This window comes from Muscardinus avellanarius (genome assembly GCF_963383645.1).
Source record: "Muscardinus avellanarius genome assembly, chromosome: 1".
Classification (NCBI taxonomy): Eukaryota; Metazoa; Chordata; class Mammalia; order Rodentia; family Gliridae; genus Muscardinus; species Muscardinus avellanarius.
The window spans coordinates 216,658,220-216,673,524 of NC_137786.1; the positions used below are offsets into that span (position 1 = coordinate 216,658,220).

General features: G+C 41.0%; 1 protein-coding gene across 5 annotated transcripts in view; it reads left to right on the forward strand.

Moving 5' to 3' along the window:
* The window catches only part of TTC17 (tetratricopeptide repeat domain 17), a gene marked incomplete at both ends in the record, with an annotated part of 116,657 nt that overhangs the window by 72,870 nt on the left and 28,482 nt on the right, over positions 1-15,305 (forward strand). For all 5 annotated transcript variants that reach the window (XM_080717759.1, XM_080717760.1, XM_080717762.1 and 2 more), the window contains 2 exons: positions 10,068-10,327; positions 11,691-11,844. In XM_080717759.1, the coding sequence (XP_080573885.1) occupies positions 10,068-10,327; positions 11,691-11,844 (414 nt within the window). The remainder of the gene's footprint in view (positions 1-10,067; positions 10,328-11,690; positions 11,845-15,305) is intronic.

The window sequence follows — 15,305 nt, forward strand, 5'->3', positions numbered from 1 at the left end:
TCTCTCTCTAGGACAACTCGGAATAAAACCTAATCAAAATCTTCCCCTTGTAATACAATGTTTAAGTTTCTTTAGGTCCACATTCCATGGAGCTCCGTTCCCTTCCCACACTAGGGGACCATATGGCCACCCTGCCTGAGTCCAGACCTTCTGACAGACTCCTCCCTCGGCATCATGCCTGCTGTCTCTTAGGGTGCTAATTGAGGCCATAATATGATTGTAACTTTTCTAGTGTTTCTCTCAGGTACTGACTTTTCTTTGCCATATGTCTAAATTCTAAAAGTATCTTTTGCTTATTAGCTAGGTACTAATAAGAAGCTCACAGAACTACAGTTGTAAGGTAGTATATTCATCCCAGTAGGCTTCCTCTAGTGTGATTTTTCAGAATCAGAAAAAAAAACTTTTTTTAGTACTGGGGATTGAACCCAGGGGCATTCCTACACCTTCAGCCCTATTTTTATTCTTTATTTTGAAACAGAATCTCACTAAATTGAGGAGCACCTCACTAAGTAGATGAGGCTGGCCGGGAACCTGAGGTCCTCCTGTCTCAGCCTCCCTAGCACTGGGATTACAAGGGTGTCCCACCATGCCCAGCTTAGAAAATCTATCTATTTGAATGAAAATTTAAAGAAATGCAAATAGTTAAGTCCTCTCTAAGAACCAGTAACTGGAAAATGCCGATTTTTTTTGGGGGGGGTACTTTATAGTTTACAAAGTTTTATGAATTATGTACTAATCTTGTGAAGCAGGTATTAGTAAATATGTGTGTGGCAGGATTTACTGGGAATTGAACCCAGGGCATTCTACCTCTGAGCTACACTCTGGACCTATTTTATTTTTTAATTTTAAACCAGGGTCTCACTAAATTGCTGAAATAGTTCTTGAATCTGTGCCTCCTCTCTTAGCCTCCCAAGTACTGGAATTACAGGTATACAGCACTATACCTGGCTTTTTTTTTTTTTTAAACCAATCTTATAGATGAGAAACTGGAGACTTAGAAATTAGGTATCTTGCCTGAGATCTTCAGCAGATTTTTAGTTTAGATAACTAGTCATCCTCATACACTCTGACCTTTTCCTTATGGTAGGAGTTTGATGGGTTAAAACTGTATGTATGTATGTATGTATGTATGATACCAGGGATTAACTCCAAGGACTCCCCAATGCTAAGCAAGCACTCTCCACCACTGAGCAACATCCCCCAGTCCTCCCCTGTCCAGCTTTTTTAAAAAAGTATTTATTGATTTATTGATTTATTGATTTGAGGCAGGGACCTCCTGAATTGTAAAGGCTGACCACAAACTTGTGATCCTCCTGCCTTAGCCTCCCATGTAGCAGGGATTGCAGACATGAGCCACCATTCCTGGCAGAACTTTTTTTTGTATTTTTGTAATTGATAAGGTCATTTTTAAAGAAAGCTATCATCTACAGCTGCTGTTATTTTATAAATCAGAATAGTTCAATGTCAGAAAAGTACAAAGGTGATGTCAGAATAAAGGTCAGTCTTTGTCAAAAATAGACAGTTGGCAGCCTTGTACCAACAAATGTGTGTAGAGAGAGAATTTTATTTGCATGTCTTTTTTTTTTTCTCATTTTGCTAAGGACTGGCAAAATATGTGTCGCTGGCTGTAACATTTCAAAGTCAGTGCTTACTCATCGTCTACTCCAGACTCCTCCTGGGCAAGCTGTAGCAGCAGAGGAAGAACACAGGCTTTGTAGCTGGGGTGGGGTTGCCGTGCCCTGGCCCCAACCCCTACTAGTTGCTAAATCTTGAGTAAGTTGCTTGATCTTCCTCGGCCCTCTTTACCTGACTTATTTAAAAATAAACAAAAATGCCTCGTAGTTTTTGAGCAGTCAAATGGAGTGACCTGGGGAAGCATTTATGTTAACACCTGGTACATGGTTGAAATCCAGTAGATATTCACTTCTACAAATGCAGGCATGACTCCTCTGCCTCAGGACTTAGAGGCTGCTCGTGAGCCTCACAGACACATACGTAGTGCATGCCTGATACACATCTGTTAAAATAAAGGAGCCCCGGCTCCGAGACTCTTAAGGAAAGACTCCATTTGCTTTTCTAGGTTATCGTTTTAGAGTTTTCTGTTTTCTCTTGCTATTACTGACCTGGCTACACCACAGGAGAGCACTGTTACTATAAATGAAAACTCAGGACTGTCATTTTCTGCTCAGAAGTGAAGCATTCCCCTACATACCTGAGTGAATTAAGTCTTTGGTGCTTTCAGTTACTGGCTTGAAACTGTGTGCCATCTTTTATGCATCATAAGCAAATCTTTACAATCTGACCTCAAATGAGTCACTGCTGTTTAAAGAGAACACTGCACCAGGTGTGGTGGCGCACACTTGTAATCTCAGTACTTGGCAGGCTAAGAAAGGAGGATTGCAGGCTTGAGGCCAGCCTCAGCAATTTAGGGAGGCCCTCAACAACTTAGCAAGACTTTTGGCACAGCTGTTATTCCTAAAGCTGTTACTCCTATCCCTTGGTTTCTTCAGTCTGTCTGACACCATTTAACTTGGTGTCAAGTGCTTTCACCAGTCTCTTATGTAAATGTGCTCCACATTGGAAACCTCTTTAACTGAGGTGCCCAGACTTAAGCATGAATCTCCAGATGTGTTTGGGACATCCAGAGGTTGCACTGGATGTCTTCCTGTTTTAGTGAGGGCTACATAAGCTCATGGCCACCTCTCGGCACTTCTCCTAGCCCCTGTGACTCTCGACACGTGAACTGATGTGGCTCAAACTCCTCGATTGGAGCTTTGCCCAGCACCCTGGAATGGACCTCACACATGTGAAAAATTTGAACTCACTGTGGGTGCTCATGTTCTCTTCAACTTCACAGTATTTATTCTCCTTTTTACAGTGTGAAAATGGGGCCTGGTAAAAAAGAAAAAAATAGAGATGTGATTTTCAATCTCTGTTTTCAGTTTATGTCATACCATCTGCCCCACAGGCAGCAAGCCTGAGATTTACTTCTTGCTTCAAGCATAATGTATAACCTCCTGAGATTCCTCTACAATCCAGACCTCTCACTAAACCAGAATTGTGTATTTGCAATTGGAGAGGACATTGTTCTGCAGAGGACAGTGTCTGCACATAGGTTCCTCCATCCATTCCAGTGCAGACCTTAAGTTCCCTGAGTTCGTGATACCCTCGCCCTTAGCACACTGCTGGACACTCAGCAGCAGAGGTAGATAGTTCATGGATAGCTGTCTAACATTCCAGCTGCTTATCCTACTGCCCTCTTCTGAGTGCAGACTAGAAACCACTCTATCACATTAGACTTTAAAATCCTGGAATGATCTTCAAGCCTGTACTACCATTAACATTTTCCACATACCACTCTCCCTCCCTTTTTAAACAACCTTGCCTTCACTCTACATCAGCCCACCTTGGACCATGAAATACCTTTCTAATTGAACTCTCTGTCTTTCTGTCTTCTGTCCTCTCTTCTCTCTCCCTGACACTCTGCTCCCCACTCAGTACACCAACTAAGGTTTTTGACCTTCATTATTATTATAGCCTTCTATATATATATATATATATATATATATATATATATATATATTTTTTTTTTTTTTTTTTTTTTTTTTTTTGCAGTACTGGGGATTGAATCTAGGGACATTCTACCTCTGAGGTACACTCCCAGCCCTGTTTTTTATTTTTTCTTTGAAACAGAATTTCACTAACTTGCATAGGACCCCACTAAAGTAACTGAGGCTGACCACAAACCCATGATCCTCCTCTCTCAGTTTCCCAAGTACTGGGATTACAAGTATGGGCCATCACACCTAGCTTTATTTTTCTTTTTAGGAAACAAGAAGCTCCCTTTACAACACTCTTCTTCCTGTCTTTCCCAGACATTCTTAATGTTTTCTACCTTCCCTGAGATCCTTATTCACTGATATACATTCTTTATTCTGATTAACTTGAAATGATTGGTGCCTTCAGATGTGTCTTTAACCCAGTATGTCTGTGAGTTTACATGTAGGTATGTGAGTGTGCTTTTGAAAACTCACTCAGGAGAGTGTCTTCTCTGGCTCCATCTGTCTAAATCCTGCCTCAGGTTTTTGTCTTCCTCCAAGAAGCATTTTATGATAACATTTATATGTTTTTTCTTCTGGAGAAAAGTTGAATTGACCTTTCATTATTTAATGAAGTTCCAGTGGGTTTCCTAACTCATAGAACATTTACTGTCTACCCATCCTCACCTTTGAGGATGAACAATAAAAATATGTAGCATTTAGTTCTTCAGGAGTCCATCCCCAGCCCCAGCAGCATTTGGAACACCCATTGGCTGCCAGCTGTAGAGGTATGCGGCAAGTTTCAAAGTCTCTCTTCATTTGAATATAGATTCCCATTAATAAAAGCCCCCCTCCCTAAGAATTTTTAATAATGATATATCACTATAAGGCGGGATGTGGGGAAGCAATACCTATTGGGAAGTGGGTTTGCAGAACTTTTGCAGCCAAGCAGCATGAACGCTTTCCAACTAGTGATGTTTATGAAAGGAAGGTTCTAAAGGACACCTAGATTGAGCTCTGACTAGACACTGGAAAAGCAGTCATCTGCTGTCTCGCTTTGGCCAGAAACCACTGTTCTTTAAGACCATATTCTTTGCTGAGGCAAAATCTATCAGAAACTTTTTTCTGTCCCAGAACCAAATACAAGGAATCCTAATATAACAGTAGGAGAATGTAGGAAGAGAGCCTTAAAATAAGGTGAGAAATACTTAGGGACAAGTCTGTCACTACAAATCAGATGCCAAGCAGCTCTTCCAATAAAGTTGCTGTGTGAGGTCCCAGAAGCAGCCCCGTCCAGCTGGGTAATCCACAGAGACCTTTTAGAGTTTTATGGGCTCCAGGCACTAGGCTAAAGCATCGCGCTTGACTTGCTGTTGCGTACCATTCTGCTGGGTTGACAGTGCATTAACAAGTGACAAGGAACTGAGTGTAAAGTCTTTTTTATTATTATTTTTTATTGGTGCACTGTATTCATACATCATAGTGGGATACAAAAAAACTTTTGTAGACATACATGCACACATCGCCCAGTCAGCCCCCACCCGATCCCCACCCCATTCTCTCCCCATCCCTCCTTCCCATGCTTGGCTTAGTGGTTGACATCTAGTATTATAGCAATTTATCCAATATTAACGATGATAATCTCACATAACAATTTCATTTGTCTGATACCAAGCTTTTGATAACTTAACATTTCAATATTTCTTTTTGCTTTCTTTCTTACCAGAGAATATTTTTTTTCTTTTTTTTTGGTGAAACTATCATATATTTATATATTTATTTTTCAGACAAAATCTATCCTAATATGGAATATGGACTCTAGATACCCAAAACAATCTCGAAAAAGAACAAAGCTAGAAGATACATATTTTCTGATTTCAAACCATATAAAGCTACAATAATTGAAACAGTGTAGTACTGTTCTAAAGGCAGATATATAAACCATTGGAGTTAAATAAAAGCCTAGAGATACATTCTTCCATATATTGTTGAGTTATTTTTGACAAGGTTTCCACAAACATTTGGTGGAGGAAATAATAATCTTTTAAGTAAATATTGTTGAAAAATAATAATTACATGAAAAAGAATACAATTAGACCCTTACCTAATCCCATATACAAATATTAACTCAAAATAGATAAAAGACCTAAATATAAATCTTAAGACTATAAACTTTTAGAAGGAAATCTGGGTCATAAAACCTCACAACATTGAAATTGGCAGTGATTTCTTGGATATGATTTCAATGGCACAGGCAACAGAAGGGTATACAAACTCCCTAAAAATTAAATATTGTATATCCAAAGACAATATAAACAGTAAAAAGTTACTGATAGAATGGGATAAAATATTTCCAAATGCTATATCTGAAGGTATATTAATATTCCAACTAGAAATCCTAAAAATTAACAACAGTAAAAACAAACAATACAATTTAGAGATAGGTATAAGACTAACATAAATAATGAATCTCCACATATAACTAATGCTTAGTTGTCTCTTGGATGGAAAATCTTATTTCTCTGGTTCTGGTGTGTGTTACCTATTTCTTCTTTGTAGTTAATCTCTTTGAGTATTTTCTCTAGTGCTGGTTTTGAAGACATAAATTCCTTCAGTTTCTGTTTGTCGTGGAAGCTTCTTATTTCTCCATCTAATTTGATAGAAAGTTTTGCTGGGTAGGACATTTTTGGCTGGAAGTTGTTTTCTTTCAGAGTTTGGAATATGTTACTCCAAGCCCTTCTGGCTCTCATGACTTGGTTTGGGAAGTCTGGAGTGATTCTAATTGGTTTCCCTCTGAATGTCACTTGGCTCTTTGTTTTCGTTGCCTTTAAGATTCTCTGTTGGCTTCCACATTGGTCATTTTGACAGTTATGTGGCGTGGGGATCCTCTTCTCTGATCCTGTCTAAAGGGAGTTCTGTAAGTTTCCTGGACCTGTGTATTGACCTCTTGCTCTGTGTTTGGAAAATTTTTTGCTATTACTTCCTTGAAGAGATTGTCGATCCTATTGGTTTTACCTTCTTTTCCCTCCTCTATTCCAGTTATTCTTAGGTTAGCTCTCTTAAACTGGACCCATATTTCTTCAATGTCAGATTCCTGCTGTCGGATATTTTTTTCTAGATTAGAAACTATGCGTTCATTTTTGGATTGCTCATCTTCTAAGAGCGAGATTCTATTCTCCATGTGGTCTAATCGGTTGTTTGTACTTTGAATTGAGGCCTTTACTTCATTAATTGCATCCTTTATCTCTTTTTGGCTCTCTCTGAATTCTTTTCGAAACACCTCTATTATTTCTAGTTATTTTCCTGATTTGATCTTCTAGAAATCTCTGAATTTCTGTTTTATCGGGTTCTGATGTTGTGGGGTTGTGGGCATTCATTGCTCCATTGTTATTCCTCTTTCCCATGATTTCAGAAGTTTGTGCCTTCCCTGGGTCTTCCCTTGGGTCACTATGACTTCACTTAAGGTGCTCTGGAACTCGAGTCTGTGGTATCTCAGTCACCACTACTACTTTACTGGGTTGTATCGCAGAGTCTCAGACCCAGGGAGTCAATCGAGGCTGCTTTAGACCGTGGGGGGTGCCAGGTTGGGCGTTCTATAGTGTGATATCTCTGCCACCGCCACTCCCCCACTGGGTCAAGTCCCTGGGAGTCAGTACTGGGATTTCTCCTCCCGGGCCCACAATTTGACTCACTGTTGTTGAGTACTCAGATGGAGCTGTAGTGGACTCAGTGAATTCGCTGCTGCTGCCTCCAGTGGCAATATGGCGCTGCTGCCACGCCCTCGGCCGTGAGGCTGGCGTATTTCTTCTCTGGTTTGAGCTCCACTCTGAGTCCCCACAGCGTGTGCTGAGCCCAGCCACTGGGAGCTTTAGACGCTCCCTGTGCCGAAAAATCTGCCTAATCCCGCCGGGCTGTTCTGCAGTGGCTCACCTCAGCTCGCTGCCCGCCACTCCTCTCTGGAACCTGGTGGGCTGTTGAGTGCGTTGGTCTGTAGCCGTAGCCGTCCGGTGAACTCGCTGCTGCCGCCGGCAGTAAAGCACTGCTGCCACATCCTTGGCCGTGAGGCCGGCGTATCTCCTCTGTGGCTTTGAGCTCTTTTCTGAGACCCCCTCCTCTCTGGGGTTGGTGATTTTTTTGTTTCTCTGGTGATGGTGTTTTCTGGCTATGAAAGGCACTGATTTTGTGGTAATAGGGATTGGTTGTTAGCGGGGCTCTTAAGCCCCGCTTTTCTCAGTCGCCATCTTCCCGGAAGTCTCAAGTGTAAAGTCTTGAGTTGCAGCAGCACAAAGCGAAGGCAGGAAACGTAGACCCTCAGGATCCTCAGTAAACAAATTGTTATGAGTTCCCTTTGATCCCTTCCTCGCTCTCTGTGTCTGCTGTGTGCCAGGTGCGATATCAGGTCCTAAGAATGTCAGAGCAAACAAAATAGAAACTGAAGTAGACCTCTTTATTAGCCCTGGATTTGTGCTACTGATCACATAAGGTAGGCAAGCAGCCAACCAATTTTATCTGAATATCCTAAGGAAAACACTTTAACAAACTCATAGGGTTACTTTAGAACTGAGTTAAAAAAAAATAACAGAACCAGGTTTGGTGGCACACTCCTGTAATGCCAGTACTTGGGAGGCTACGGCAGGAGGGTTACAGGTTCCTGGCCAGTGTGTGTGACCCTGTCTCAAAATAAAAAGGGCTGGGGGTGTAGCTCAGTAGTAGAACATCCCTGGGTTCAGTGCTCAGTACCACAAAATAATAACAATAATTATAAAATACAGTAGAGCCGGGCATGGTGGCGCAGCTTGTAATCCCAGCATTCGGGAGGCTGAGACAGGAGGATTGTGGTTCGCGGCCAGCCTCAGCCACTTAGTGAGGTCCTTTGCAACTCAGCAAGACCCTGTTTCAAAATAAAAAATAAAGAAATAGGGCTAGGGGTATAGCTCAGAGGTAGAATGCCCCTGGGTTCCATCCCAAGTACTGTATAGATAGATAGATAGATGATAGATAGATAGATAGATAGATAGATAGATAGATAGATAGATAGATAGATACTGGGTTCCATCCCAAGTACTGGATGGATAGATAAATAGATAGATAGATAGATAGATAGATAGATAGACAGACAAAGAAAGAAAGCAGTAGAAGCTAGCAGATTGGTTTGGAAAACCTAAAGGGAACTTACTTGAAAAGATAGCCATACTTTTTTAAGTGACTTGTAAATAAATAGAACCGTGTTCTTTTAAGGAAGAATAACACTGTGCTCAAACCCTCCCACTTGCTATAACAGTCAGTGGAACAGGAGACAGAAGCCACCATAGCTGAGGTGGCACGCTCCTGACCTGTGAGTATTTTGAAGTCGTTTGCAACTGTGGTGGTCAGCCACATTTCTCACTCAGAGACAAATACTGTGTATCTCTAAGATGGGCTTCTCACTGCGGGTATGAGTATGAGTGTGCTGATGTTGGCTTTATAGTAGTGTGTTCTAAAACCCTGAACAAGCCAGAGTTGCCAAGCAGAAGTTACTGCACTGGACACCAGACTGGCGTGTGAGCTCTCAGCCCAGAGCTCAGGCCATCCAGTGGATGAGGACGCAGGTTGTTTCTGGACCACATCTGCTACCAAAAGGGATTGGTTAGCCATGCCTTTCATACAGCATGTAAGACACTATCATTACTTCAAAATAAACAGCAAAAATCAAATGGTAAAGAATTTAGGAAAGGATCCTTCTGGCAACTCGAGCATCTTAGAGGGGAGGATTACAAGTTTGAAACCAGGCTGGGCAGGTTAATTAGAACCCACCTCAAAAAAAAATTTTTTTTAAAGGAAAATATTAGGAAACTCAGGATTATCTGCTCTGAGTTTCCTTGTTTTAAGCATAAAGGGAAACTCAGAAGGTTGTCTTCATAGGATAATAAAGGAAGCATATTGAGTTCTTGGGGGGGAGGGTTGCTAGGTCATTGCCCTAAGAGTCATTCATTGGCGTCTTTATATATTTGAGCAACATGAATAATAACTTGGCAGTCATTTTAGAAATTGCACTAATATACTGCTATTATACCAGACGTTAGTGAAAATGAGAGCCTTCATGTGGAATCAGGATTGTTTTCCATTAAATAAATCATTGTTCAGTTAAAGTGATTAAGCCAGCTCTGTGGGCTAGACACACAGCTATGATACTTAGTGATAATTGAGTAAAGCTCGAGGACTCCCACATATTACATAAGTAACATACCATAGTAAGCTTCATCTTTTATATGTTGAGCAAGTGGACCTTCAAAAAATAACACAGCTGCTTCCTGCTCACTAGTGACAGCGGGTAGCCACTGGCTGCTGCCATTGTTCTCAGCCAGGCTTGACAGCAAAAGATGATTCTCTATTATGAATTTTCAAGATGTTGAATAGTATTTTTATGCAAGTCAGCTATAAAAGTGCCTCCACACAGAGCCAGAACTTCTCTATAAGCAGGATTGATGTTACTAGCGTACCCTAAGGAGTTCTGTGTAACTTCATAACATACTGACCCTTGAATTTCAGGTACGGTCGTTGAAGAAAGCAATGGTTCCGATGAGATGGAGAATTCAGACGAGACAAAGATGTCAGAAGAGATACTGGCTCTGGTGGATGAATTTCAGCAGGCATGGCCTCTGGAAGGCTTTGGGGGAGCACTAGAGATGAAGGGGCGGCGTCTAGACCTGCAGGGGATACGGGTGCTGAAGAAAGGTCCCCAGGATGGGGTGGCCAAAAGCTCCTGCTATGGCGACTGCAGGGGTGAAGACGACGAAGCAGCAGAATGGGTAAGGTTTGCCGGCCCGGCCTCGCGGAAGCGCAGCCCTGTCTTTGAGGGCTCCCAGTGGGCTCAGTGTGCAGGTTTTGGGTAGGTGGCTCTCCTCTGAACTCCAGGACAGCCTTCCCATTGGAATCGCCCTGCAGGAAGCACTTCACGTTACCTGGGCATCGCTAGCTTTGCTGGGAGGTGGAGGAAATGGGATGAGTGTGACGCCGCACTCAGTGCCCACAGACTTGGACGCCCACGCTGGACAGGTTTCTTCCTGTGTCCTCTGTGTCCTCTCTAAGACTAGGTGATTTTGTTCATTTCACTAGCCATTTTTTATTTTAGACCTTTCAGAATTAAACGTAGCTGGTAATGGTAGCATGTACCCAGTCCTGCTACTTGGGAGGCGAAGGCAGAAAGATCTCTTGAGCCCAGGACTTTGAAAGCAGTATGGGCAACATAGCAAGACCCCATCTCAACAACAAAAAAAGGGGAGATAAGTTAGCCCTGGCACAGGATGTTTGTTTGTATTTACACCTTTTCAAACTATACATACATACATTTCTATTGCATGTTTATGTGTGTGGTACCAGAGATCGAACCCAGGGGCATTCTACCTCCAAGCTACACCTTTAGGCCTATTTTAATTTTTATTCTAAGTTACTGAGGGCTTCCCTAAGTTGCTGAGGCTGGCCTCAAACTTGTTATCTTCCTGTCTCAACCTCCCAAATACTGGGAGAAACTTTTTTTTTTTTTTTTAATTTTTTTCAAGCCGGGTGTGATGGCGCATGCTTGAAGTCTCAGCACTTGGGAGGCTGAGACAGGAGGATTGCACAGGTTCGAAGCCAGCCTCAGCTACTTAGTGAGGCTCTCAGTAACTTAGTGAGACCCTGTTTCCAAATAAAGTATAAAAATAGTTCTGGGAGTATAGCCTGGAGGGAGAAAAGCCCCTGGGTTCCACCCCCAGTACCAAACACACAAAAAAAATTTTTAATTGACCTGATTGTATATATTCACGGGGTATAGTGGTTATTTCAACACGTGTGCACAGTGTGCCATGATCAGATCAGTGTAATTTGTTTATCCGTCTGGGTTTTTCTTTGTGTGTGTGTGTTGCCATGGGGATTGAAACCAGGGGACTTCTACCTCTGAGCTGCATCCCAGCCTTTGAAACAGGGTCTCATGGGGTTGCTGAGAGTCTCACTGAGTTACAAGGCTGGTCCTGAAACTGTGATCCTCCTATCTCAGCCTCTCAAGCACTGGGACTGTAGGCGTGCGCCACCACACCCAGCCCCTCTGAGTTACTCTCAGTGCCACTGATGCCACAGTAAGTGGCAGTTGTGACCACTGATCTCATTGGTTCCTAACATGATTCCGTTTCCCAGATCACATTCCAGGTCAAACGTGTAAAGAAACCTAAAGGGGATCAAAAGAAAACTCCTGGGAAAAAGGTAGAATCGACTCAGGCAGAAAGTGCACATCGTTACCAAGCAAACCTGGAGATCACTGGCCCAAAGGTAGCAGCTCCTGGGCCACAAGGTAAATTTGAATGTTTAAGATCCCATTTTCTTCTTTGAGATTTCACGATCTCATTCCTCACAGATGTATGTGTGACTGAGAATAGTTAAGATGAGAAGATAAAAGGCAAAGTCAGTCATTGATATAAGAAGTTTATTCTGACATTTATTTGGTTGTTTTACCATCAACTGTTTAGCTTATATTCTTACCACTTTCAGTTTAAATATCATATTAATTCCCAATGTGACAGTCAGTGTAACATGTAACTGTGTGGGTTTGGGGCAGGCTCCCTGCATTCAAACACTAGTTGTGCCACTTACTTCTCTGTCCCTCGTGTTCTCATCTATAAAATGGGGATAATAATCACATCTGCTGTGTCAGGTATCTTTGTAAGTATGGGATAGCTGTTTTGAAGTTGCTTCCTAGAAAAAACACATACCTATCCAAGTTTGGCATGTGGCCTCAGGCTTCATTGTTATCCGGAAGCCCATCTCTGGGGTCCAGGTCAAGGGCCATTGCTAGGTGTTTGCTTAACTTCCTTTTCTAACAATTAAATACTGATGATAGAATTTCTATTTTAAAATGCTATATTCCTTTTTAAAGGAATATTTTTACCATTTTAAACTGAAAATGCAGTTCTTCAAAATGTGTCTTATTTAATTTGGTACATGTATTTATCAAGGCTGAAAGCAGAGAGAGCACATAATAATATATAAAGAATAGAACCAGCTTTCCTAAAAACCAGAATTAACTTGTAAAAGCTTCTAAGGACACCAAGAAAGACATTTTGTCATGACTAGAGTTAAAAGCTTGAAGTACTACTGTAATTAATTATTCTAAATAATTGCATAATTAATGCAGTATTAATTGATTGGTTAATAATAATTCTGCTCTAATGAAGCTGACATTTGTTAATAATTTACAGAAGGAAGGCAACACTTCTCTCTAGTAGGTCTGTCTCTGTATCAGTGAAAAATGTCCAGATTATAAAACATGAAAATAAAAATTCCAGCGGATCAGACATTAAATGTGATAAATGATGAAGAAAGAAAATTTAGATGAACAGTTACATGCTCTTAAGAAGTACTTCCTAAATCAAAGAGAGAGAGAAAAATGATTAATCTGGTACCACAAAGCACCACAAAATAATAGGACAAAGGACTAAATCAAAGTAACTTTCGCAGAATATTTGTATACGCCAGACATGGTGGCCCATGCCTGTAAAGCCAATCAGGGAAGCTGAGATGGGAGGACTGCAGGTTTGAGGACCGCCTCAGCAACCTCGCAAGACCCTGTTTCCAAACAAAAATATAAAGGGCTAGGATCTGGATTCAATCCCTAGTACCACACACACAAAAAAAGAAATTATATACATTGGTAGAGCATATGATAAAAATATCATTATCGTTTGAAGAACACATGTACATCAACATGAAAAAGAGTATTTCCATAAAATCCATGCACATATCTCACCAAGTAGACACAAACACATTCAGGAGGCACTAAACATGGGAGAAAGTGTTTGGCCTAGCTGGCAGCCAGAGGAGCACAAACATAAACAGTGAGTTGCCAGGATTTTGTTTTTGTTTTTTCAGTACTGGGGGTGGAACCCAAGGGCATTCAACCTCTGACCTACACCCACAGACCTACTTTTTATTCTTTTTTTTGAAACAGGGTCTCACTGAGTTGCAAAGGGCCTCACTAAGTAGCTGAGGCTGTCCGCGAACCACGATCCTCCTGTCCCAGCCTCCCGAATGCTGGGATTACAAGTGTGCAATTACATGTGCAATTACAAACCACCGCGCCCAGCTCAAGTTAACAGTTTTTGCTTATCACATTGTCTTAAAATGTGTAATATACTGTGAAAATTAATAAAAGGAATTTGGGGGTAGTTTCATAAAATGCATCATAAAAATTTTAAATATACTAGTAATTCCACTTTTAGTAATTTACCCTAGATAAATAAATCATCTCACAAGTGCCAAAGATTTAAGGACAAAGGTGTTGGTAATGAGTTACTTATCAGAGTAAAACTTTGTAAATAACCTAAATGTTATAATTCCTAAATAAAATACATGTCTGTGCTCTGTACTATGCAACCAAGATATTTTGTATTATTGTAAGTGAACAGATGCAGTTTATAAATAGCATAGAGAATACTTCAATTCTTGTAAAATAGTGTGTGTGTGTGTGTGTGTGTGTGTGTGTGTGTGTGTGTGTGTATTTCGTGTGTGTGTGTATTTCGTGTGTGTGTGTGTGGTACTGGAGATGGAACCCAGGGGCATTCTACCTCCAAGCCCTATTTTTACACATCCCCAGCCCTATTTTTTATTCTTTATTTTGAAACAGGGTCTCACTGAGTTGCAAAGGGCCTCACTAAGTAGCTGAGGCTGTCCACAAACCACGATCCTCCTGTCTCAGCTTCCCACATGCTGAGATTTTAACTGCATGCTACATTGCCCAGCAATGATTATACTATATTTTTATCAGCTACATTTTTTATATTTCAGTATCTGAAATTGAGATACATCTTGTAATTTATTGTATCGTGAGGTTGATAGATTTTTTCCTTTTTTAAATTGTATAAAATAATAATGCACCTTAGAGTTGATGATGCCTTAGATTTGATGAAATATGGTTTAATAAACAAGCATGTAGAAATGAATCTAGAAGGAAATCACCAAAATTTTATAAGCAGTCATCTCTGAGTGGTACAGCTATAGATCATTTAAATTTTCTTCTTCGTGACTGTCCTGTTTTCTAAATACTGTATAATAAGCCTGTGCTACTTTTATAAATAAAAAAACTAAAGATTTCTTAGGAAAGTCAAGATTTTAGCCACATATGGTTAAGGTGGTACCAAAGCGTAAAGCACACGTTAGGTGGACTCAGGCTGGTGGCCCAAGCAGGGCACTGGATTCATTTGCAGATGAGAACAGGGAGCCAGTTACTACCATTCTGTATGTGGAAGAGATGTGAAAATACTAGAGAGGTTTGGTATTTCAAGTTTTAAATAACTATGGATCTCTCCACTACCAATTAATAAGCTTTCTGCTAAATCTTACAGAGTTCAAAGCAAATTATGAAACAGATCGTTCGTGAGCCCTTAGGTGAAAAGTGGGTCTCATTAAAAGCCACTATAGCCGGGCGTGGTGGCGCACGCTTGTAATCCCAGCATTCGGGAGGCTGAGACCAGAGGATCGCGGTTCGTGGACAGCCTCAGCTACTTAGTGAAGCCCTCTGCAACTCAGGGAGACCCTGTCTCAAAATAAAGAATAGAAAACAGGGCAGGGGGTATAGCTCAGAAGTAGAATGCCCCTGGGTTCCATCCCCAGACCTGCAAAAAAAAAAAAAAAAAAAAGAACAAAAAGCCACAATAGATTTCCTAAGAACTAACAATACATTTAACTAATTTCATTTCCTCTTTTGGTTAAGGCTACTAAACTGGAAGACCAGGGAGGTGCCATAGACATAGTGTAGCT